At 38.5% G+C, this 21,305-nt stretch overlaps 1 protein-coding gene across 3 annotated transcripts in view; it reads left to right on the top strand.

The window, feature by feature from the left end:
* srgap2 (SLIT-ROBO Rho GTPase activating protein 2) overlaps nt 1–20,583 on the top strand; it is an 87,302-nt gene extending 66,719 nt beyond the window's left edge. For 2 of the 3 annotated variants that reach the window (XM_057361302.1, XM_057361303.1), the window contains 14 exons: nt 340–537; nt 3,316–3,400; nt 5,919–5,946; nt 6,397–6,427; nt 7,423–7,483; nt 8,449–8,526; nt 8,665–8,799; nt 8,918–9,023; nt 11,388–11,612; nt 15,467–15,546; nt 15,830–16,037; nt 16,132–16,278; nt 16,357–16,678; nt 17,791–20,583. In XM_057361302.1, coding sequence (XP_057217285.1) covers nt 340–537; nt 3,316–3,400; nt 5,919–5,946; nt 6,397–6,427; nt 7,423–7,483; nt 8,449–8,526; nt 8,665–8,799; nt 8,918–9,023; nt 11,388–11,612; nt 15,467–15,546; nt 15,830–16,037; nt 16,132–16,278; nt 16,357–16,678; nt 17,791–18,258 — 2,172 coding nt within the window. In that variant the 3' untranslated portion in view covers nt 18,259–20,583. The remainder of the gene's footprint in view (nt 1–339; nt 538–3,315; nt 3,401–5,918; nt 5,947–6,396; nt 6,428–7,422; nt 7,484–8,448; nt 8,527–8,664; nt 8,800–8,917; nt 9,024–11,387; nt 11,613–15,466; nt 15,547–15,829; nt 16,038–16,131; nt 16,279–16,356; nt 16,679–17,790) is intronic. The other variant, XM_057361304.1, reaches the window with a different exon arrangement.
* The last annotated feature ends 722 nt before the right edge of the window (nt 20,584–21,305 follow it).

Genomic DNA, 21,305 nt, shown 5'->3' with positions numbered 1-21,305 from the left:
ACAAACAGATGTGTATTTACATACTGTACATACTGTACATATAGGCTACTCGTTTAATTCTGTATACATTTGTGTAAACATTTCTTTCAAGCATGTTTTCCATTTCAACATTGATATCACACACATGCATATATCATATGAGCTTCTACATTCCATGAGCGCTGTTACAAATCAAATCAAGGACAGAGTGAACAGATTCCTATAAATATTGCGGAGCGTTGCACATTTTCATAGAAACATCCGTCTTTCATAAACAAAAGTTCTGCATTAATAAATCTGCAACATTGCCAATGAGTATGCTCTTTAATAATCATGCCATCCCGCCATGCCTCCCTCCAGGTGAAGAAGACAATGGAGGCCACTCTCCAAACCATCCAGGACATGGTGACCATTGAGGACTTTGATGTGACCGACTGCTTCCACCACAGCAACTCCATGGAGTCGGTCAAGTCCACCGTGTCGGAATCTTTCATGAGCAAACCCAGCATCGCCAAGAGACGGGCCAACCAGCAGGAGACCGAACAGTTCTACTTCACGGTAAATGAGGGGTCAAAGAGTGAGGAAGGTGGTGGATGGATGGATGGAGGGTGGAAAATAGGAATATAGAGCACAATGGGAGAGATAAGAGATTGAATGTTTTATATACAGCTTAATGTCTTTGTCCTCACTCAAAGGCCTCTTATAAAAGGCTCTCGTACAGAAGACGGCAATTAGAGGAAATTGCAGGACTGCAGCGATTGACTGCCATTTATTGATCTGTGCTTATTTGTTGACGGCTGAAACAGAATTACACGTTGTAATTCTGGAAAATAACATTGCAGGAGTACTCCTCTTTACGACAGAAAGCCTCTTTAGTTAGTGGTGCGTGAAAGGCAAAGAGTCATGTTTAGGGACTTGAAATGTGCTCTTTTGACCCCATTCTCTTTTCTGACATTTATAACACTATACAGCACTTATAGAAAAGTATAGCTATCTTCTGGTAACCACTAATAATTGCAGCAGTGATGGGTGAAAATGTAAATATATTTGGGCTGCATCTGAAATCACCTACTTCCATACTATATAGTAGTATGGAAATCAGTATGCAATGCATCATGAATAGTCTGAAACCTTAGTATGCAAAAAACATTAAGTGGTACCTTTTTGTTCCCATAATGCCACAGGGCTGAGGAGCAAAATTCCAAAAGTTAATAAACGAAATATAGTGGAAAATGGGCGGTGGCTCTTTTCAAGTGTAGGTGATAAAGGTACCAAGAAGTATATTCCTCTTGGTTAAATAGTGCTTGTTTAAAGGGCTAATTCACCCAAAAATTAAAATTCTATCATCATTTACCGAGAAAGATATTTGGAAGAATGCTTATAACCAGACAGATTTTGCCCCGCATTGACTTCCATAGTAGGAAAAAATACAATGGGCGTCAAAACTGCCCCAGAACTGTTTGCTGTCCTTCATTCTTCAAAATGTCTTCTTTTGTGTTCAACAGAACAAAAAAATGATAAAGTAATTTTTCTACTATGGGAGTCAATGGGGGGCAAGATCTGTTTGCTAATAAGCATTCTTCCAAATATCTTTCTCTGTGTTCATAAGAATAAATTTATACAGAAATTTATACAGATTTGGAACAACTCGAAGGTGAGTAAATGATGACAGAATTTTCATTTTTGGGTGAAGTATCCCTTCAACAAAACCTAAGTAGGCCTACATTATTTTTGCAGCTGTTGTTAAAGAGCATAGGGGTCACATGATAATGACAACGTCAATTAGGACTGTGCAATTAATCGAAAATAATTGTAATCGTCAATTTTGGCCTTCAGCAATTACAAAAACAAAATAATCAACGTAAAACGATTATTGTGCCGCATTCCATTTTGCAAGGATCCTCTCTTTTCTTGTGGTATAAATCCACAGCGCACCCCCTTCCTTTACAGTAGTTCAGCTGTGCTATTTCTTTACATTTATTTTGCAGTTGAATTCACATTTAAAAGCCAAGTTTTTTTATTTTTCTATGTTGTTTTAAAACTTAGTGAGTAATCGTGTTAAATAATCGGGATCTCAATATTGGCCAAATTAATCGTGATTATGATTTTTGTCATAATCGAGCAGCCCTAACGTCAATATATTAAATCTTTTAATACACATTTGAAAATCTATAGAATAATACATTGTATTAATATATTTCGATATTACAATAAATTAATTAATACAAATAATCTAAATGACACTTTTAATATATTGAAAAATATAAGCACCTGGTTCCAATGTAGTATTAAATATCGTCACTGTCCTTCCAATTTAAACCTCGTATGTCCAAATTCACTGTTTTTCAGGAAATGGAAAAACACTGTACATTTTAAATTATTAAATGCTGTGTTGTCCAAGTTGACAAGCACTTTTTAATCCATTTTATTGGTTAGATATTTGCACAAATCCCAGTGACAAGCATAAAGGGTGACTACTGATTTATGACAAAAAATAAAAGTCACAAAATATGGAGATACGAGGTTTCAGAAGGACAACATGTTATACGATATACAGTAGAATGGTCGATAACAATCAAATTCAAAAATACTATCAGCTTTGGTCATTTGTGATTTTGTGTTGCATACATTTTTTTATGTTAGGACATAGAAAATATGTATAATATCCTAGTGGCAAAAGATGGATTTGCATTTACTTCGGCCTAATATTGGACAGAATGATCAATAAGAGCACATATATTCACTAAAGAAAGCTTCTGTCAATTGATGTTATGCAGACATTTTAGCACCTCTTCATCAGCTTGCTACATTTTTCCCTCAATTTGTTTCCCTTTATATACTTTCCATTTCTGTCCGTCTCTTCTGCCAAAAGCATCAGTGCATGGCTTCATGCCTTGACCATTCTATCATTGTCTGCTTTACCGTTCTGCTGGTGTGGCTGTGATATATGATGGATGTAATCATAAGCATCTGTCCGCTCAGCTCCCTCAATCCCTCCGCAGTTCGGGTTCTTCTCCATCCATCTCTTGACCCTCTAACTGTCTGTCTGTTGTCAGGTTTCCATCAGGTCAGGGTTTCTGCCCCCAAATAGCCATAAGGTATCACAGCGCATATATCCTAGGCCAGTGAATATGAAGTTAATGTTTACGCCAACAAGATGTATAGTCTCACAGCACAGCAAATTGAAAGGGGTGGAGGCAGGATTTTTCTTGTCACGGTGGAGAAAAGAAGCAAAGATTGATTATGTTTGAGTGAAATTTGTCTGCAGTGTTTGTTCAGAAGTGTTTGAGATGGCTAGCGGTTGGGCTAAACCTGTGATTTTGTTTTCCGTTTCAGAAACTGAAGGAGTTTCTCGAGGGCAGGAACCTCATCACCAAGCTACAGGCTAAACATGATCTGATTCAGAAGACTCTGGGAGAAAGTGAGTTATTGTACCCTGAAGTGACTTGAATGTGGGTTTAGTTTATGGACTCAGTTGTCCCCAGAACTGACGTCCTCCATTTAAAAAATGTATTTCTTTGCTAAAAATGCTAAACGAACTTAAGTAAGATCAGACGAGTCTGTAGTAAATATTATTAGCTTTATATCAAAACAATAGAAGTCCAGGAACCAAATGATCAAATAATTAATAAATTGTTTATGTAATACTTTTAATTTAAAAATGGAATGTGTTTTCTTTTAGTGATAAGAGAGAGTGTGTGTTGTAGACTTATGTGTACAGTATGTGTGTGTGGGGGGGGTTTCAGTGTCAGGCAGAGAAGGGACTGAGGAAAGTGTGTGTGTGTTAGCTTGAGGGTGGTACTGATGTCATCAGTCTGTGGTCATCAGAGCATAAAAGTTCAACATCACAGTACTGCTCTGTACTGCTGTCTTCTGAGCTCATATTGGCAGTCCTGGGTGGTGGAGGTCAAAGGGCAAACAGACTGATATAAGACATAGCGGGATATGTGAACATGACTGTGTGTGTGAGCACAATGAGGATTTTCTGCTCTGTGTTTTGTTAAACTCAGTTAAACTCAGTCAGTATAGACGGTTTCATCCTAACAACATAAACAAACGTTGCTGCCCATGCGCACTTTTATGACCCCAACTTAACATACAATAGAGTGCCTGCAGATTATTTCTGATAACAATCAAAAGAAACCGAGAAGAACTGTAACTTGGCTAAACTTGCCTCTCCAATATTTTGAATTTAGACTCCGATACCAAGCTCGACCGCTAGATGTCAATGTACCACACGGTTTGTTTAAATGCGACCAAACTACAGGACCCATTCAACAAATTGTTTATTTAATAAAATGAACATACGACAAAATGCAACAAATCGTTTATTTAATACAATTATTATACAGTAAAATAACAATACAATTAATATTAACATAAATTAAATACAATTTAAATAGTTACATTATTAGACACTAGCCAAACACAAACCGGAAGTTAAGTGGGGGTCAGGCGCACGCGCGTCAGATGAAATGGTCTTTATCCGACTGATAACACAGATGATTAAGAGATGATGATGTGTTTAATGTTTCTGAGGAGATGGTAATAGTGTTGGCTAACTGACCCTTCTAAAAAGTGAATGTCCATACTTCATATACTGGTTGGTACTGGTCTTGGTGCATTCTTTCTTACAGTACTTCTCAACACTGTACCCTTGCTTACGGAGGGCATTAACCAGTTTGGACAGATTCTATATCATTTTCTGCTGTGTATAATAATATAAAAATACAAGGATCCTGTTTGCTCTGTTACTCATTTTAGCTCTGTTACTCATTAAAGCCAATGAAAACAGATTTGAACATAATCAAAATGCCTTAGTGAATCAGAATTTTAGTGTGAAATGGTTTTTGGTACAGTATGTGCAGAGCCCAGCTGTTGTTATTGAAACACACTGACAGAATGTCCCAGCACAGACACACGACAGAAGATGACTGAGGGAAGTAGTGGTTTGATGATTAGCTCTCTGATGTCTGTCGTATGTTTGGGATGTATTGCTGAGTTCTGTGTGTGTGTGCATGAGCTGTGGAGATGCTGGGCCTTTCCTGTTATGAATTTTAAGCTTGGTAACGAATATTTTTTTAGAATGGTAATTTTTCTAAAATGATCAATTTTAAGCATTTAAACTTTGTTACTTACAAATTGTTGATACAATGGCAAGAAGATGAGTGGCAATAAAGAGCCAGGGTTAGCCATTGCTCAGTGAATGAGCGACAATTAGCGTATAGAGTACAGCGTCGACTGATATTTTAAACATTTTTTACTTTTTATCTGACAGGATATATTGTTATATTAACAGGATAGAATGTTTTAAAGTGAGACAAATATAAGTAATACCACAAAGCATATTATAAAATAATTGTAATAATAAAACATATATTAGCAATGAATGTTGCTTTATTGCTAATATTTGTGTTGTTTTTTCCTAAGGCAACTTCCAGGGGAATTTATAGGAAAAACATTTAAATGTTTTTAAGATAATACTCTTAAGATAACATATTTTATCAAAAAAATGTTGCCTGGAGAAATGAAAAAAAATGAAAATACATTTGTTATTGCAGTTCCATTTTTTGTGTGTATGTAGTTCATAGCATCCGGGAAAATGGCAATATCTGCTTGAAACCAAAATGTCAAAATGGTTTCAAATTGTGAATTTCATAAACATAGTTATACGTTCAATACATTTAAGAATATATAACAGGGATGTGAAACTGTGCTGCATAGTAAGAACGATCCTGTCAGGGCCATGTGGGTATGAGGTCACATCCCACAGGAAGGTTGTTTTTAACAGTACAGACAAGAAGAGCAAATGTTTTACTCCCAGAGGAAACCAGGCAGCTTTACTATCCAGCTGTGGTCGCTTCCTCACACATCCAGCTTCTATCTAACAGCTTTTCTAATGTTTTTTTTCTCTTCCCTGACTCTATCGCTCCCTTCAGGTCAGAAGACCGACTACTGCCTTGCCAGGTAAGTGGGAAAGGAAACCAACACACCCAAACAAGACACAAAAAGCCATCATTTAGCACACATGCAGATGTTTTAGGGTCATTTATCAATCTCGTCTAGACACATTCATCTTTTATTCCATTCTGATGATTTATTTATTGAGAGGGTCTTACACTTCAATTATAATGCGGTGTGGAAATCGATGTGAAAACAAAGAGTTTATAGAATAGATAGAAATAACAGATTTAATGACAGCCTGTATTTGTTTTAAGTGTATATAAGAGCAGTATATTAAAATAGGACCCGTCACTGGAGGGTAATTTCTACTGGTCTAATGGCCACAGGCGGTTTGTGGATTGAATATGGAGGAAAATGAGAGCAGTTTGAGGGAAAATGATCCATCGTAATGACAGAGCTCTCTCTCTCTCTCTCTCTCTCTCTCTCTCTCTCTCTCTCTCTCTCTCTCTCTAGCGGTCGCAGGGACTCTACTGTGCGGAAACAGGTAATTACCGGCCCTGTGTGTTTGTTTTATAGTGTGTATATTTGCGTGTGATCTCTTATCTCATAAACGTGAATGCACGTACATCTCTAAACACGTCTCAAGATAATTGGTACTGGGAATGTCGATCAATTCCCTTTTTATTCATCACAGATCTGTAACTTCTCTCTTCTTTGTAATATTTACAGTGTGTAGTCACTTTCCTGGCAATGCCACCCTGCAATCATTTTGCACATCACAGTGGAATAAATTTGCTAACTAAACCGTTGGGATAAATTTAGCATGTCTGTCCTATTACCTAAACCCAACAGGGATTTACAACCCCACAGGTTTGGGGCAGTGACCCAGCACTGTTGATTAAAAAAATTACCCACCGCATCCCTTCCGAGTACCACCCTAATGTCCATATCGCCCTCTAGTGATGGATAATGATATACAATACAGTCCCCATTGGATGAATTACAACATAAAGATTGTAAAGTCATAAAGATAATCATATTAAAACAAACAATCCCACAATGCTTTGCACTTTGATGTACTTCAAATAGATTTGCATTTTCCGTCTTTTGTTAAATAGCATCATAATAACAGCAGTGGTGTATGTATTAGTCTTACAGTGACACACACGTCTTAACCGGTGTCTGTAAGCGTGACCTCACACAGTTACGTTCAGGCTAGACGTGGCCCAGATTCCGCATGGCTTAGCCATTTCCTGTTCACTCAAATAAACAAAAGGAAGCTGTGGAGAGAAGCTGTCTCCTAGCAACCATTGCCCCATTCCCCCGTGGCTCAAACTGTGTTTTTTCATCCCTTCTAAATTCTGTCTGATGCCTGCCTCCCTTTGCAAATATTATTACAATTTGAATCCCGTTCAGAAACAGAAACCCTTGTTCAGAAAGGTTTCCTGTGCTGTGAAATGTCCAGGGACCCTTCCCTCTAACCATTTGACCAGACCTGCATATTTTCTCCCTCATTTTTTGCTTTTTTTGCTCTCCTAGGAGCCCAGCCAAATCATTCCCCTCATGGTGGAGAGCTGTATACGCTTCATCAGTCGACATGGTGAGCTCTCTCCATCTCACTTTCGCTGTTCTTGCCAAAGGCACTATAGCAGTGCAACTCTCAGGTCTTTTCTGCAGAAATGAACACGATGTTCTGTCGATCATTTCTGCTTTTCTGTTTCTAAATCGATAAGTCATATTTTCTACAGAGTTTTGTTTTGGCACTGGGGATTCCCTCATATTTGTCCTAAACACATACTAAATATAAAAGACAGTTTTTATTCTGCCATTTTAATGTTTTTATTTTTGTATTATAAAATTGATTCTTTCATGGTTTAACCATTATAATGGGTTACACAATGTAGCACAGCCTTCTGTAGCTTATTGCTAGCTTATAAATACAGCCGCAGAAAAAAATGAAGAGACCATCCCAAATATTAATTTAATCGGCATTTCTAGATGTATTGGGGCCATTCCAGTCCAGTGTCTGTTGAATCTCAACAAAATCAAACCTCAGGAGTGACATCAAGTTGTCCAACGGCAATGTGAAAGACAGCATGATAAAAGTCACTGTGATAAAAATCCAGGTTATCACATAAAAAATATTTTTGAAGTTGTCCTAAATACGTGTACAAATATTACTGTTGTATTGCTTGTTTTTATTTGAAATTTGGGATAAATATTGTTAGTAGTTCACACAGTGAATCTAAAATTATCGTTTTACCTAAACGCATACCTATAAAAAGTAAATTAAAAAAACCTGAAAATAATTTTGAAATGGTCTCTTTATTATTTTCCACGGCTGTATATCACTCAGTGAGTCAATATTCAGCAACCACTTTTATATATTATTTGACTAATATACAATACAGTTTTAACTGATAAAGATAATGGATTAGTTAAAGAGTCATTCAATATATATATATGTACCTGCATCTACTTTAACCTCAACACACAGCACAAACTAGAGAAAAAGCCACGTCCTGTCTGTTCTTTGTGTCCATAATGTTGTGTGTGTCTGTATAGGTCTCCATCACGAGGGTATATTCAGGGTGTCTGGCTCCCAGGTGGAAGTCAATGACATAAAGAACGCCTTTGAGAGAGGTGAATCAATCTGGACCATCATCTGTTTCCTTTGTTAGGGTCTCCTCTCTGTTTTGAATCAGCTTGTATTATTAAAGGACCCAGTCATTGTTCTTCATCTATTTGTAGTATATTTTGATTCTTCTCTTTGTGTCTCAGGAGAGGATCCGCTGGCTGGGGATCAGAACGACCACGAAATGGACTCTATCGCTGGAGTTTTAAAGCTCTATTTCAGAGGCCTGGAGAACGCCCTCTTTCCAAAGGAAGTCTTCCATGATCTCATGTCCTGTGTCTGTGAGTGTCCACTTATTTCTTACACCCACACCTCACATACTCAATTCAGGCTTTCCATATTAGACAATAGAGGACCCAGTTTTTGTGTTGAATGAACTCATTTTTGATGTTTTTTCAGCCATGGAGAACCTCCAGGACAGAGCTGTCCACATCCGTAAAGTCCTGCTGTCACTACCCAGCAGCACCCTGGTCATCATGAGATACTTGTTTGCTTTCCTCAAGCAGTGAGTGCCATTGTTCAAAGCTCATATGGAAAGATTTGTTTGCTGGGCAGTGCTGAATGTTTTCCATAGAAGTCATGTGGCTCTTTTGTTTAAATGGGTTTTCAATAAGTTCAAAAAGATCTCACGTCCAGAAGTGCTGTTAGAGTGTTAGTTTGCCCAAAAATGTCATCATTTACTCCCTTTCAAATGAGAATTTCGCCTCGGTCCTTCCAAGACCTTGGATGTCTAAATTCACACAGTTTTTCAGGAAGTGGAAAAAAACACTGTACTTTTTAAATGATGAAATACAGTGTTGTCGAAGTTGAGAAGCACTTCTTATTGTCTACATATTCGCAAAACCCAGTGACAAACATTAAGGGTGACTAATAATATTATTCAATAACTTATTTATATAATAATATTAATCATATTATTCAATAACTTATTTATGGAGATACAAGTTTTCAGAAGGACAGCAGCGATATTTTGCATTCAATGGATGTTGTTATAGAAGTCAATATAAGTCTACTAAATTGTGTAGTAGATTTGTATAGAGAATGGACTGGAAATTGCTGGCCATTTCAGCTCCCAAATCTGATTTTCATTGCATCTTCTTTTTATATTAAAGATGCACCAATATATCAATGTCAATAATCGGTCTTTAAAAAGTCTTTAAAGCCAATTTTCACGCTATCGGCCAATAGTTTATATATATATATATATATATGTATTTGTAATGTTAAGAAACATCACGAGTTTGATGTTCAATATTATTAGTCAATATATGAATTAATAACATTCAGAAAGTTAAGAAATATTTATTTAATCTTCAGAATCGGCATCCGGCAGATATCACTCTGAAAAATTGGTTATCACTATCGGTGGGGAAATTTTGTATGGGTTCATCTCTCTTTTAGATAATAAATGATAAAGACGCATTGTAGCAGTTTTAACTTATTGTATAACAGCTTTAACCAATGCCAAATGCCTTCGTAAACCAATAGACAAGTGCACTGCACATTGACTTATGGTGAACCAAGTCCTGACTTGAGTCCTTTCCCGACCCCTGTTCCCCTCTCTCACCCCATATAAATTCCCGTCCTCTCTTCACTGTCCTATCTATAAAAGCTATATACATTTGTTGTTGCATGTGTCGTAACCAATGGTATTGCAGCTGCGACAGATGGGACCTTTTTTGCAATCTGTTCCTATAAATCAATGTTATTTTCTAGTGATTTACTATAGCTAACCTCCCTTCCCACAAATTGCTTATGTGTGTTCTTAAACTTGCATTTTACAAGACCTACAAATCTAAAATTCTCTTGACTATTGGCCCAAACCCAACGCTAGCTGATGCTATAGCACTGAACCCCTTGAAACGGTTCTCTCTGTATCACTGCCACCCCCCTTTTTTCCACCCTGTGGTTCTTTTGAAAGACCCCCCCAGACCACAACATGATCTTAGCTTCTATACCAGCCTGCTGGTGCGCACACAGGCGTGTTTGGTTTCCCCAAACCGACTGAACCTGCTCCAGCTTTGGTATCACAGCCAGAAATGGGAAGTGAGTGAGATGGCGAGTGTGTTGAGGTATGTTGTTGCCATCGAGCCCCCATTAGCCCTCCCATGCCAGACGTCTGTGAATGGCCTCTGTGTTTGCTGTATGGCCGATAGATCTTTCCTCCACTATAAAAGTCAACCGGGGTGCCAGAATGAGTCTCTGAAGAACTGCTGCTCTCGCCTCTCACTGGTCGTGCGCAAGGTCCAGTGTTACCACAAAAACACATTTACAATGAAGACATCACACTTGAATGGTACGGAAGACATACAGAAAACAGAGAAAGAAAACATTGTGGGTAATCGGAGACCGCTGTGCTGTATCTGTCTGGGAAGGACAGCTCCCATAAATTTGGTTTGGAGTCTCTCCATGTTGAAGTTTATGAGACCCAACTGCTTTTACCCCAACCCCTCACTCACCAAACACCACCTCTCTGTCCCACCACCAAACACACAAATATATTTCCCTAGAACATATTTTCTCGCTTTATGGGGTCTCTGTAAGCACATGAAGGGGCATCCTGTGGAGTGAGATCAGTAAGAAGCGTCCAAACATATGTGTGAGAGTAGACCGCCTCAGGCTCTGATAGATGAGCTGTCGTAAGAAAGCGTAGGTAGAGTCTCGGTCTGCTTTTCACATTAGTACAGAGAGAGCTGGTCTCTTCACGGCATTTGTGAACAAGACGCTTAATCTAAAACGAGCTTAAATAGTTCATTTGCATAGAACTAAGATTTTAGCAAAGTACATTTTCGCACTCAACTAAGGCGCAACATTCACATCACATATTCATTGTTTATTTGTTCATTCTTCGTTTTTTCTCTTTCTCTAGTCTGTCGCAGTACAGTGACGACAACATGATGGACCCCTACAACCTGGCCATCTGCTTCGGCCCCACACTCATGTCTGTACCCGAGGGCCACGATCAGGTCTCCTGCCAGGCACATGTGAACGAGCTCATCAAAACCATCATTATCCATCATGATAGTATCTTCCCTGGGCCTCGTGAGCTGGAGGGGCCCGTTTATGACCGCGGAGGAGTCACTGAAGAATACTGGTGCGGTTACAACCAACAGAATCTGGAGTCAGTTTGAGTAAATGTGGTTACAAAATAAAAGTTCAAAAGCTGAAAATGAGGCTCATAATCTTGGCAATGAGAATTTTGGCCGCACGTTTTATTGAAGCAGCTGCTCAGCCGAACCGCAAAGCCAGAAATGAGACGGGTATGATTTAATACAGAAGCAGTTTGACATGATGGATAAGGCTTTTGAAAGATGAAGAGAAATTACAGGAAGTCGGTCTTTAAGATCCAGAGAAGTCTTTTTAATGTTTACATCCTACACATATTAAGGTCATTAAAACAGCGTTACAGTGGGTAAAGTTACAGATACGTTGCCGACCCCCAGCGTGTGTCAGCACGTGACCCTGCAGACTCCCGAGAGATGTCACAGTGAACATAACCAGAAGCGTGGCAGGAGGCCAATCTCATATAATATTATCATGAAGTGTTTTTTTAAATGAAAGAAGAGGTCATCCTCTCTGCTCAAGGCCAAGTGTTAATGGAATCCTCTCCTACAGCTTTTAAATAACTGCTTTGGATGTGAAGGAGGAAGTGACTTTAGATACTGATGTAACGTAGAAAGAAAGTTGTGCTTAGAACTGGGCTGGGTTTCCCGATACCTTCGTATCACTACTTGGTTCTTAAGAGTATATCGCTACCACTCTTAAGGTATAATTTAAGAATGACGTACCTTTAAGAAGATTTCGGGACACCCAGTTTATCTGGTTTGTCTGGGAGATACGGGTGTGAAAACGCAGCTTATTCCACATGGTTGTCATGCTCGGGATTGTTTGGATTACATGGGCGGTAATTAAAAAATTGAGTCGGTGAAATGATGTGTTTTCTGTTGAGGGTTTCCTGTGGCTTTAGGTCATGAGTTTGAGACACATAAACAACAACACGTTGCAAACTTGATTTCTGCCAAGAGGTTCAACATTTTTTGGCTAGGAACCCTGTCTAGTCAATTTTAAGCGTCAATTCCACAACTTTTTCCTCTCTATTGCTATCTCTGTTTGAAACATAAAATTGCACTTTACCTTATGATCTTCACGCGGCTTGAAGTCAAATGACGTCAAAATAATCATACCTGAAAGATCAACTTCATAGTGCAATAGTTTTGTTATTGTAGTAATTACATTTTTTACAATTTTTTAATGTGCATTTGTCATTTTATTATTTATTTTTTATGTTGCTACATAAGGTGAATTTATTTTTATTTCAGCTTTAGTTTTTATTTATGTTCAGTAAAAATTTTTAGACTTATTTCAGTTACTGAGGCAACATTTCTAATTGTTGGTTAGTTTAAGCTTTCCAAATAATATTAAGGCGGATATTTTTATTGTTTTTTATTAACAAAAATGTTTCAATGATATAAAATGCATTTAGTTTTAGTCAACTTTAAGAATAATAAAGATTTTTTTATGCAAAAAAGTTTTAAAGGAATAATTGACCAAAAAAAGACAAATCTGTTAGCCTACCTCACCCTCATGTCTTCCATCATCTCTCGTGCAGTTTCAATGCCACTTAGCAAAAGTATGAGTGCGACACTATTGTGTAAGATTCAGTCTGAAACGTGTGTGGAAACCGTTTTTGCTTTAAAATCTCGTTTTTGTACGACAACTGGGTAGTGTAAACAGAGAGCAGTGGAAGACTGTGGAAGACGTTAGAAATCAGAGTGACTTCTGACCTCTCCGAGCACAAACTCATCTGCTTGAGGGTACAGAAGCCAAAGGATCGGTTTACCTTAAGAGCCCAGATCAAAGCTGCACGCTCACTCACTCACACAGAGTGACATGAGGATCGTGGGATTATCTTCACTAACTAACTGCTCAACAGAGCCAATCTGTCATTTAAGAGACGTTTAAACACAAGCACATGTTCAACCACACTTCATAGCAATTTGCTGTCCTAAGAGATGCAAAGGTTCACTGCAACACTGACAAAGTGTCCACATACGTGTGCTTTGCCAAAAACTTGTCTGACAATGTTTCATGACGCACACCGGGCAGAGATTAGCACACTGAGCAGTCGTATCCCAGAGTTCCTTCTGTCTAAAGCCGCTCTGTAATGAAACTAAGCTTTTTATTAGGCATGGCTTCATGTGTGCAAGTTGTCAATGTAATAAGCCAGGATGGTCTTAGCGCCGCACATTAACTCTGTTGAGCTTGACTGTCCTCCAGCATGTGTTACGAGAAAACGGCTTTATTGGTATAGTGATGACAGTAAATTAGTCAGTGTTTTCGGCTGAGTGCTCTATGGGGGAGTTTTATACTAAATGAATACTGGGGTATTAGAGGGTTTCTTGGCTTGTGAATTGCATAACAGAGTTGTTATCTGCACTGAAGCTTGTATGACTTTGGTAAAGAGCCATTTTGCTGTGCATTAGTGCAGTGGATTCCTGGTGGAACCGTGAGAGCAGGTTCAGTTCAGAGTCAGGAGGACACAGGAAGTTATAGCTTTGATCTTGAAATCTGTGTTCTACTTCCTGTTTTTGTTTAAAAAAAACACGCACCGTTTCAGACTAAAACGAGAGACGGAAAGAGAGTTAAAGTCATAATAGTTTTTTAAAAATCAACTCGAGACTTATTTATTTATTGAGAATATCTTATTTTACTTGTTACTTTACCTATTGTGCTTCAGAAATTTACTCATTAGGGATCAAGCACCTACAGTATATAGGGCATGGTACATATATCCACAGAAAAAAAATAAGAGACCATTTCAAAATACGGTTCAGTTTTTCTGAATTTACTTATAGGTGTGTGTTTTGGTAAAATTATCATTTTTGATTCATTCTGCGAACTTCTAACAGTATTTCTGTATTTGCCTTATTGAACAAAGCATTAAATTGGCTCTAACTACTGTACTGTTGGTCTGATTGACTTCAAAATTTGACTCAGTTTCTATTAATATTTCATAACTGTCATGACTGTACATGACCAGTTCATCACAATGCCACTTACTGGTGCAAAGATATGAAAAATGCCTATTTTTTCCTAAACTATACTTTGTTACACTTTGGTCTGAAATCATGAGCTTTTTCCTACGCTTTTAAACGGCTTTCCCAAACTCACCATTATTTCCCTTTGTGCCCTTGTCAGGCTTGACCCCGTAATTGCAGCTTGCAGCTATATTTCTGTATTATTTTACTATTCTATACATTTTAGAATATTCTGATTGACAAAATAAAGTCAAACATCAAATCAAAAATGTCTTTGAGACTAAGAAAAATACATGACACTACAGGTACACTACAGTTTAGTATAGTTCAGGGTGAGCAGGTTTAGGGTCACTTTCTCTAGCTTTGTTAATATTTCTTGTATTTTACCATAAATTGTATATCAAAATGTGACTAAACTAAATTAAGGTAAACTAAACCAGAACTTACAATAAAATAAATCAAAACTGTTATATTTTACCGTTTTTAGTCAGCCTTTGTCTACAGTTTGGAAAAATGTTCTCTTTGCATCTGCTTCTTGAAGTTTCACCACTTTTTTAACAGTATTAATGGAGTTCATATGTATGCTGTGCTCTTATTGGCTGCATTTTCATTATTCAGTTCAAATAATCTTTTTTTTTTTTAAAGAAAATACTACACAAAAATTTTGCTTTGTAATGAAAGAAACTAATTGTTTGTACAATTGTAATTTTTGTCTTCAAAACCATTTTCAGCATTTAAGCATACACCTTCAGATCAAAAGATTTGTAAGGTCAGAAGAATGATTTAGTCACACGCTTTAAACTTTTGAACATTTGTGTGTGTTTTTTTTATTATTCTGTTGTTGACTTATCTAATGTAAGAAGGCCTGTTATTGAGGGTTTCCACTGACCTCTCTTCTCTCTTTCTACAGTGATAGTCCACACATTGAGCCCCCTCTAGTGGATGAGCCTGCACCTGACACACCCTCTGAAATACGCAACAGTGATGATGGTGAGTCAAGATGGGACACGTACACAAACCTAAGCCCTTCTATACATTACTGCTGCTTAGCTTAAAACAACTTTTTACATTGTACCTGCCAAGCCTAACGCAGTCCCAAACTATCACAACGCCCTCTTGTGTCCGCATACCCCTGCTGCAGCTCCAGTCCTGTTTTCAACTGTGTGCTCTAACCGGCCTGGCTTCCCTTGGATTAACCCTTCCTCTTTCCCTTTGCTCTCTTCCCTTGTTCCCTCTCTCTCTCTCTCTTGTGCTCTCTCACGTGTCTGAGTAGTAAAGTCAAGGACCTTAAACATTTCAGAGTCCGACCCCATCGAGGCCATCGCACGTTTCGACTACTCTGGACGCACCAACCTTGAGCTGTCCTTTAAGAAGGGGGCGTCTCTGCTGCTGTACCACAGAGCCTCTGATGACTGGTGGGAGGGTCGCCACAACGGCACGGATGGACTGGTGGCGCACCAGTACATAGTGGTGCAGGACACGTAAGCTGTTCGATTATTGTGCATCATAAGAAATAAATGTATTAATTGTTCATTCAATTTGTAAATGTGTCTCTAAGTTAATTTTTTGTGATAGGCCGGATGGGTTTGCAGGCAGAGGAAGTCCCAAAGCTGACCTGGAGTCATCCCATGATGCCATGGAAGAAAAGGTGTCCACCAGGACCAGCGCCAGTTCGCCCACTGTAGGCCATGTAGCTGATATCTACCTGGCCAACCTCAACAAGTAAGTGTATAAAGCCCGAGAATAATATCTATTAATGAACTGCGCCTGTTTTTATTTATCTTTATTGATCTATCACAGGCTGAGGAAACGTCCAGAAGCAACCAGCGTCCGTAGAACCTTCCGGACAGTGGAGGGGCTGGGAGAGGGCTCTTCTGGAGCAGCTGGGGGTTTAAAGACCACCCCCATGTCTGCAGGAGGACTGTCCAAGGAGGGAACAGACAAGCGACCGGTCAGCGCTCACAGCGTCCTGAACTCCATCACCCGACACGCCTCTCTGAAGACTAAAGTGGAAGGGCCTCAGCTCCGGAAAACTGCACCTGCAGGAAGATCCAAGAGTTTTAGCAACCACAGACCAACCATGGACCCGGAGATTATCGCTCAGGTGGAGCATAGCTCACAGGTACAACCAACCTAGAATCAAGAATCTTGATTTAGTGCACTTCCACACATGCTGTGATTTGTGCCAAATAAGTAAATGAATAGACTTTAACAATTAATTTGAGTTATTCATAATTCTTTTATTTATTAGTTGTCATCCTTTAGTCATATTTACATTTGCACACATGCAGGCCTTATTAAATGGCTACTTAATGATTATCAGGGAAACAGCTATATTTTTATTACAGTTCATGTTACAAAGTTAAACCGAACTGAAGTTGACATGCATGCAGGCACTGACTAAAAACGACACACGGGAAGTCCTTGTCCTCTGTTCTATTAAGAAAGTGCTGAGGTCTCTACAGCAGTCTGTGTGTTGTAAAGTGTCTTATTTATCTTCCTTTGAGCGTTAATTTCATGGCTGGATGGAGGTGCAGGATCGATTCAGGCTGTGCTTGTAATTGAGTTGAAGGACCCGCGGTTCAGGCACCCTGACTGAGAATATCTCACAGCAGGCTGCGACCCGTTATGACTAATTTTGTCTATTTCCGCCCACAGCAAATCAGCTATAAAATGCATGATATATTTTTAGCAAAAAGATTTTTTTTTTGCATTCACAGTAGCTGCCGTAATCTTTCTGCCTGAACCGTACAAAAAAGGTTAATCAAGTGTGCTGTTTGTATATTTCATTTAAAGTGAAATTAGAACGTATCTGTTGTAATTACTACTTAAATAAAATGAACATTTGAGAATACTTGACTTGTACTGACAGAGAAGTATACAGTAAGTATAGACGGTTTCAGCGGCAACAACATTAACTTAAATTCCGGTAGACCTCCGCAAAGAATCAATAATAATAATAAATGTAATTTAAAACAATTAATATACAATAAAATATTCAAATCAATGACATATAAAATATATTATAAGTTTACTTTCGGCCAGGTGCATTTCCCAGCAGTACTACAACTAAAGTAAATACTGTATTTATTGCATTTAATGGTTTCGTTTGAATCTATGTTCTAAATTCACCTGCCAATGGCAGACTGACAATCTGCTACAGTACCACACTGCGCACTGACTAACTCCGTCTCTGTATTTTCCTTCTTCTCTTTGTGCCATTCTCTCTCTCAGGACATTGAGGACACTATGACCACGGCGATAAGTGAGCTGCGAGAGCTGGAAAGGCAGAGCAGCGTCAAACACGCTCCTGACATCGTGCTGGACACTCTGGAGCAGCTGAAGAGCGGTGGTGCGTCTGAGCCGTCTAGCCCGCTCCACTCTCGCCTGCTCCGTGAGTCCGACTCCTCCCAGCATCCCCTACATCGCAGCGCCAGCTCGGTCAGCGACATGCCCTCCACCTTTCGGCCCAGCAGGAGCAGCGGATCCAAGAGCCCTCTGTCGTCCATGTCAGCCACGGGTCTCTCTGCTTCTGGATCCACCTTTAGAGAGAGCAAGCCTCCAGCCACCAGACCCAAACCTGTGGTCTTCCCGAAGAGCGGATCTGCAGGGGGCAGTCCAGCGATGGGCTCCCCGACCACCACCATACCCCCGACCCCTCCGCCCCCTCCACCACCCACTGACAAATCCTGCCCCGTCTGAAGGGTTTACAACCTCCCCGTCTATGTCTATTAATTCCAAGAACAAAACGAAATGATTTCGACTTTTTCTGGATCTTAATGGACATCTGCATACGGACTGCTTGCGCGAGTGAACGACACAGAGTGTGTATGTGTGTGTGGAACTGATATACACATGTGGAAATATTGGAGTGATTTTACAGCACTGTTTTAGTTCGGATTTGAACAAGGACGTCACCAATAACGTCTCTAATCCCGATTTAGTGATTTGGGGTTTTCCCCGTATGTGTAGACTGATTTTATTCAAACTGTAAGTATGAGTGAGCCGTGGATATTATTTCTTTCCATAAAAATACCGTAAGAACTCTTTTTTCCCCTCAGAATCGTGGCTGGTCTGTTGAGGCCTGCACAAAAAAAAAAACAGGAATTTCCAGCTACATCTCAGCATAACCAGAAATGTTCAAACCTTTGTCTTTACTCTGTTTAACAACCATCATGTTGTTCAACCTGTCACACAATACTTACAGTTCATTGCTCACAGTAATGCACTACAATTCATTGGCATCGAGCATCTGGTATGAAACGCAGGGTCTTCATGTACATTAGTTGCTAAGTAACGTATATTTGCTGTAGCCTGTCTTTCTTTTTACAAGGCGGCAAACTAACACAATAATGTAACAGAACATCTTTGCATGAGACCAGTTAGCCAGAACCTACAAACCAGCCTCGACTTTGACAGAATATTTGCATGGCAACAAACTAATGCCTTCCCTGGCAAACCGATTCATTTCCCTATCAATCAACAGCACTTCTGAAATTTTTCTGAAAAGCCTAACATGTGTACGTATTGTATTATTATATCAGTGGTCACATAAGTGCTAAAATGCAGTGTTGTTTTGTATACGTTAACTAATCATGATTATAACTGGAAAAAAATATCTAAAATGAGGAATGTCCTGTTACACACACAAGCACAACACTGTTTCTTCATTGCTCACATATAAAGAATAAAAAAGTGAAAAAACAATTTTAATACATTTTTCTTAGGTCATTACTTGGTCCCGCTCTGTATCATGGTAACTTTGTATCAGTATGTACTGTATGTATATGTATGTATATTATGAATCTTAGCAAAAAAAAGGGAAAATTTACGCACCTCAGAGGATTTAAGCAGACAAAAAGGGGAAAACATGCGAGAGAGAAAAGCTACATCGCTTTTTGCATTCTTATATACCCCGATAGTTGACATAAGGTTGCCACTTTCTTGTTCTTGTTGTAGCTGAGGAAAAAACGATAATTTAGCCTCTTTATGGTCTGACAATCTAAATACTTCATTAACGTCTGTCCAACATCCATCCAAGAGCTAAATTCCTCCTCACATGGTCTGCGTGTTTATGCCTTCAACAGAACGGATCTCCCTCAGTGAGGCCTTACTATTTACAGTAGTATGAGATCTGAGAAAATGCGCTGAGCTGGTTTGTGAAAACATCCAACTTCAGTAGTCTGCTTCAATTTGAAGCGTTTCTTCACTCTACAAGCCCTGGTATGTACTGTTTTACATGCATGGCTGACTGTGACATCCCAGAAAATACCTACGGAAAGATTGAGCTGTAAATCACTAAGGCATTTTTGTTTTTTAACGAACGTCTTGAGGACGAGCCTTCTCCTAATGTATTATTTTCGGAACTGTTTAATGTGTTGTCATGTTGCGTTCGGGAAAAAAGTCTTAACCGGTGGTTACATTTGTTCATGTGTTAAATGATTGAAAGTATTCTGTGTATATTGTTACCGATACCTCATAAAGGCAACTGGAACTGTTTTATTGGAGGTCTTTTGTGGCTGGGACTTTTACATGCAAAGTCCCTTTTTTAATTAAAAAAAAAACAGAATGCTGTTGGCTGACGCCTCTGTTTACATGCATATTTTTTTCTTTAATTTGGTAAATTGAAATCAATCATTATACACTTGAATTGTGTGTTTGTGAACAAATTGAGGGTGATTTCCTTTCTGTTTTGTAATCATAACTATTGTTCAAACGTAATTCCTGTCCAGTTTAAGCAAGACTGTAAAATGAATTGTCTTCTTAAATATATTTATAGTTGTCGATTCATATATCTGTTGCCAGGGTCACCTGTGTTCAGATGTACTTTGTATATACAATAGTGTACATTACAGAGGTACATTCATTTTCTTTTTCTTTTTTTCTTACTTTGTTTGTGGGGTTTTGTTTGGTACAGTATTGTACAGTTACAGCAATAGTAGTTGCCACTCAAATACACATTAGCCTATATAATTCCACGTGTAGTTCTTGTAGTAAACCTTTTTAAATAAAAATTGCTTGAATATGTGCCTCAGATTTAATTGTAATAACACCGGACAACTTCTGGAGCCATACAGCAAGTGCATTCAACATTCAGAGACTAGTATTTAAGTCCCAGATTGGAAAATAACCACAAAGTGATGTTGTAAAACTGCTTGTACAAGCATTACATTAGACATGATTTAATGAACTTTAGCATACAAACAGATAGGAGGTTCCTCATCATCACATGACACATATCGTGAAATATATCTAATGTTATTCAAAAATATGATTCAACTACGCTTTAAACTTTTAAACAAGAATTTGATTATAATCTTTATATTACAGACAGCACACATGCACATTACCATGCATTTAAAAATGGATTCATTAGATTTTGTTGATTTTAAAAAGACATTAAACTTTAACATCATTCAGATTTTGCAGCGGTCATGAGTGATTTACATTTGTCGGTGTTTTAAAAGTTGGGGAATGCCCCGTATCTCAAGTAAGTAATTCCTCATTCTGTTTTGAGCATACACAGGAAGGAAAACCCAAATGAAGAGTTTATTTCCAAAATGAGGTTTTTTTCAAATAAAAAATCATGTTTTTTATTATGTTATCATGTTTTTATCGTGTTAGTTAGCTGTATTTTTGCAGTTTGATTGATATTAATTGAATGTTTTTTGTTATCTCATTTTGGAACCAAACTCTTCAAATACAGTACGGGTTTTCTGGATTTTTTTAAAGGCTTTCCTGTCGCACAA

Source organism: Triplophysa rosa, linkage group LG20, assembly GCF_024868665.1.
Source record: "Triplophysa rosa linkage group LG20, Trosa_1v2, whole genome shotgun sequence".
In the NCBI taxonomy this organism is placed as follows: Eukaryota; Metazoa; Chordata; class Actinopteri; order Cypriniformes; family Nemacheilidae; genus Triplophysa; species Triplophysa rosa.
This window is presented reverse-complemented; position numbering and strand designations above follow the sequence as displayed.